A 3,809-nucleotide genomic window follows, 5' to 3' on the forward strand; every position below is an offset into this window, starting at 1 on the left:
GAGAATCTTTTCACATTTTGCTTTATATCATTGTCTGAACAGTCAAGTAAAAATATAGAGGAAAATACCCTCCCGTTTCAAAATGCAATTACTATTTATGAGTGCTAAGGATCATTAAGACATGGAACTTCAGTGTGCTCATCTATAAAATGCAAACAATATTTACACAGCATCATGGGCCCCTGCCATAAAATATTGGTGCAAAACCATAGTTCTCCAAATGGAGAAAATAGTTTCTTCTTCAGTCAAATATGAGTGAGTGGTCATGGCTCAGGCACAGATTCAGATTGCCCCAAATAGCACATTCCATCTGGAATGGAGTTTCATTATTTTATAGTTACATAACACAAAGTCATAAATCAGGGGATTTCTTTTCCAAATATATTTATTGGTGGGGTCAGCAGATGAGAAGCTTACAGTGATGTGGAAAAAACTGCTATGGTCTTGGATGTTATCTGACAACATATCTTAGCTCAGGGTGAGCAGAAGCTTATCTAAGTTTACACATTCCAAAACCTTTACCTCAAGTAGTCAAAACGAGGGAGGTTAAGTCAGACAGTTGGGCAGTGAGTAGGCTCTGAAGGGTATTAAAGACAATCCTACTGAGCCTTGGCTCTGGATTTGCAACTCCACATAGTCAGGAAGTGAGAGTCAACTAACAAACCTTGAAGAACATTTCACTTTGGTGTGGTTTTCTCGGTGAAACCAGACCACGCGTGGGTCAAGAGGATAACAACTAGCATAGAGTAGGTGCATGACCTTCTCCCAACCCACAAAATGCAAAATTAATAACTTAAAAGTGTATTGCTAAGGATAAAGAATTTTTATCCATTAGATGTAAAAAAATGGGAACCATAAAATAAAACCTGGGAGCAATTTTAAAACTAAACAATTATACAGTATAGCAGCATACCAATTTATGGATAAGTATAATTTTCTAATTATGTCATCACTTTGAAAAATGTTTTTTCTCCGTTTTTCAACAGTTCTTAAGCGTATAATCATAACTGAAATCTACATACACCCAATCACGTATGACCAAAAGCAATGACAAAGCTGAGAATGGTGGCAGATGCTTTCAATCTCAGCACTGGGAAGGCAGGTGGAGCTCTCTGAGTTCACAGCCAGCCTAGTCTACATAATGAGTTCCAGGCCAGCTCTAGGCTATATATATATCAAGACCCTGTAGTTTTACACATTAAAAAAAAAAAAAAAAAGAAAAAAATGGACAACGCAGGCAAAAAAGTTACCTAAACTGCATGCAATCAAATATACTCTACTATATTTGTTATGGAGTTAGGTCCTTTTCCCGTTTAAGTTAAAAAATGCTTGGTGTTTGGAGCAGGCTCAAAAAGGAAGAGGAAAAACTTTCGACACAAGTTTGTGAAGCATCCATACCAAGGGAAAGCCGAGACCTCTCTAACCCTGAAAAATTGAGGCTTCTCTGAAGAAAATTAAATCTGCCATTCATTGTTCCTGACCCATCTATCCCTGCCATAGGCCACACAAATTTGCCCTTCCGTGGTGACCCGTCAGTGAGTGCAGCTCAACTGCATAGCTCAAGCCCTAAAAGCCCGGCACGACCTCCCTGAGCGCCTCCCGCGCCTGTCCACCTCGCCCAAAGTTGTGCACATGCGCATTCCAAGAGCTCCGCGCCCGCTGGCTGGGTCCGGGAGCCCAGCTGCCACGCCGCTTGTCTTCCTGCCCTTCTAAGGGCAGCCAGCGTCACTATTTTATAGTACGCATGCGCCTTCCCGGCCATTTTCAGCTGGGGAGGTGGGGCAATGGGTGGGACTAAACTGCTTGCGCACGCTCGGAACATGCGCAGTGCAGAGACTGAGGCGCCAGCTGTCGACTTGGAAGTTCCGGGGAAAGAGCGCCTGCGCGAGTGTACGCGTTGCCGGCGAGAGGGCAGCCTGACGACTCGGAAATTTGAATACCACAGTAGCATGGAGTGTGACCTCATGGAGACTGACATCTTGGAGTCGTTGGAAGATCTAGGGTAAGACCGCGGGGACATGAGTTTCTCCAAGTTCACTCTGCTGGAACCCCGGGAACTCCTTGGGCGCCCCGGTCGGAGCCACCTGCCTCTCCACGCCGCACCCCGACTCCCGCTGTAGCTTCCCGCTGGCCCTGGGACCCCGGTGCCACGTCCACGCTTGCCCTGCCGGCTTGGGTCGGTCGCCCCACGTCCTGCCCGATGCTCCCTCCAGCCCGGCTCCCCGCGGCGTGTGTCAGCCGTGCGTGTCATTGTCTGGGCTCCGGTTCTCACCACCCCCACTCCCCGAGCTCCTCTTCTTGCCTCCCGTCCTCCCACCCTACCCCCACTTTTTGGTTTGCCAAAGTTGTCTCTGCTTGCCTGTGTGTCCTCAAGATTTTCTACTCCCGTCTTGAGCTTCAACCCCCACCCTACTTCTCTCAAAAAAAATGTTTGCTCAGTCATCTCTGCATGCACCTAGGCTTGCAAAGGCGCACGTCTGGGCGATGCAGCAGTTTCTCTAGCCCGCCCAGCTGTGCACCTAACCTTTCACCACCTGCCTTAGGGATCACAGACAGTGACTCCTGACCCTAGCACAGCCTGGTTCAACTCCGGGATTCCAAGGGGTCATTTCACCCACCAAGAAATCAACACATTTATTTTTCGTCTTGTATCTCCTTGGGTTACCCAGATCAAGGTACACAAATTTGAGAGCATAGAATTTCTTGGTCTAAAAGTGATTCAAGAAAGAAAAATATGTACGATTAAGTATTTGCCTGTGGGTAAACACTTCAGGGGGAAATCAGCACAGATTTAGCTAGGTTTTTGTTGTTGTTTTTGAGACAGGGTTGCACTATAACCCTGGTTATGTAGATGGCTCACAAAGATCCATCAGCCTCTGTACCCTGAGAGCTAAGATTAAAGGCGTGACCCCTCATACCTTGCTGATAGTTGTATTTTTTAACTATAATTTTTTATCAGAGATTAACTTTCGGCTTTTGGTGACTGAAAAGTCTTAAGAGAAACCTTTTTAAAGAAAGGACACCTTGAAGCCGGGCTGTGGTGCATGCCTTTAATCCCAGCACTCGAGAGGCTGAGGCGGATCTCTGAGTTCAAGGCCACCCTGGTCAACAAGAGCTAGTTCCAGGATAGGCTCCAACGCTACAGAAAAAAAACCTGACTCGAAAAAAACCAAAAAGAAAGAACACCTTGCGATATCTTAAAGTCAACCCATTTAATAACTTGGTGTCCTAGTAGGTATTGTTCAGAAAGAAAGCATAGTTTCTTTCTTTGTTAAAATGAGATCACCATTATCATTTCTTTAAACACACTTTGTAAGTGACTCTGACATTAGGCAGCTTAGTTCCTGCATTGGGCCCTAAGTAAGTCCTATTCTGCTTTTAAATGGGTGTCTAACAGTGTTTTGCTCACTGAAGTAAACGTTCTTTGAGGGACACTTACTATGTGCCAGTGCGGGGCTTACTCGGTATAAGTTCATGTGGAAGGGAGGGTCCCATGACAGAAGGTTCTCTTCACTTGAAAAGAAATGAAGTTCTAGAACTCATTGATACTTATGGTTAGTGTTGAAGGAGTAGATCAAGAAGACGGGGATATTCTGTATGGGTAAGGTCAGTTGACCAGCAGCCATGGATGAAATTGCTTCCTATTACCGTTCTTTTATCCCAATGGTGTTTTTTCTTGTCTGGCTTACTATAACTAATGATTCCTGCAACAGTTGCCCTCAAATAAATAGTTGAGTCAAATTGTAATAACCCATGGGATTTTTCTGAAAGCTTAAAAAATTGTAATTTAGCAGGGTAGTGGTGGCGCA

The 3,809-nt window shown here is 45.0% G+C and overlaps 1 protein-coding gene across 1 annotated transcript in view; it reads left to right on the forward strand.

The window, feature by feature from the left end:
• The first annotated feature begins 1,831 nt into the window (after positions 1 to 1,831).
• Positions 1,832 to 3,809, forward strand: part of Fam98a (family with sequence similarity 98 member A) — a 14,892-nt gene continuing 12,914 nt past the window's right edge. Inside the window, exon 1 of the mRNA XM_005367925.2 lies at positions 1,832 to 2,002. Coding sequence (XP_005367982.2) covers positions 1,950 to 2,002 — 53 coding nt within the window. The 5' untranslated portion in view covers positions 1,832 to 1,949. The remainder of the gene's footprint in view (positions 2,003 to 3,809) is intronic.

Source organism: Microtus ochrogaster, unplaced genomic scaffold (assembly GCF_000317375.1).
Source record: "Microtus ochrogaster isolate Prairie Vole_2 unplaced genomic scaffold, MicOch1.0 UNK26, whole genome shotgun sequence".
Lineage (NCBI taxonomy): Eukaryota > Metazoa > Chordata > Mammalia > Rodentia > Cricetidae > Microtus > Microtus ochrogaster.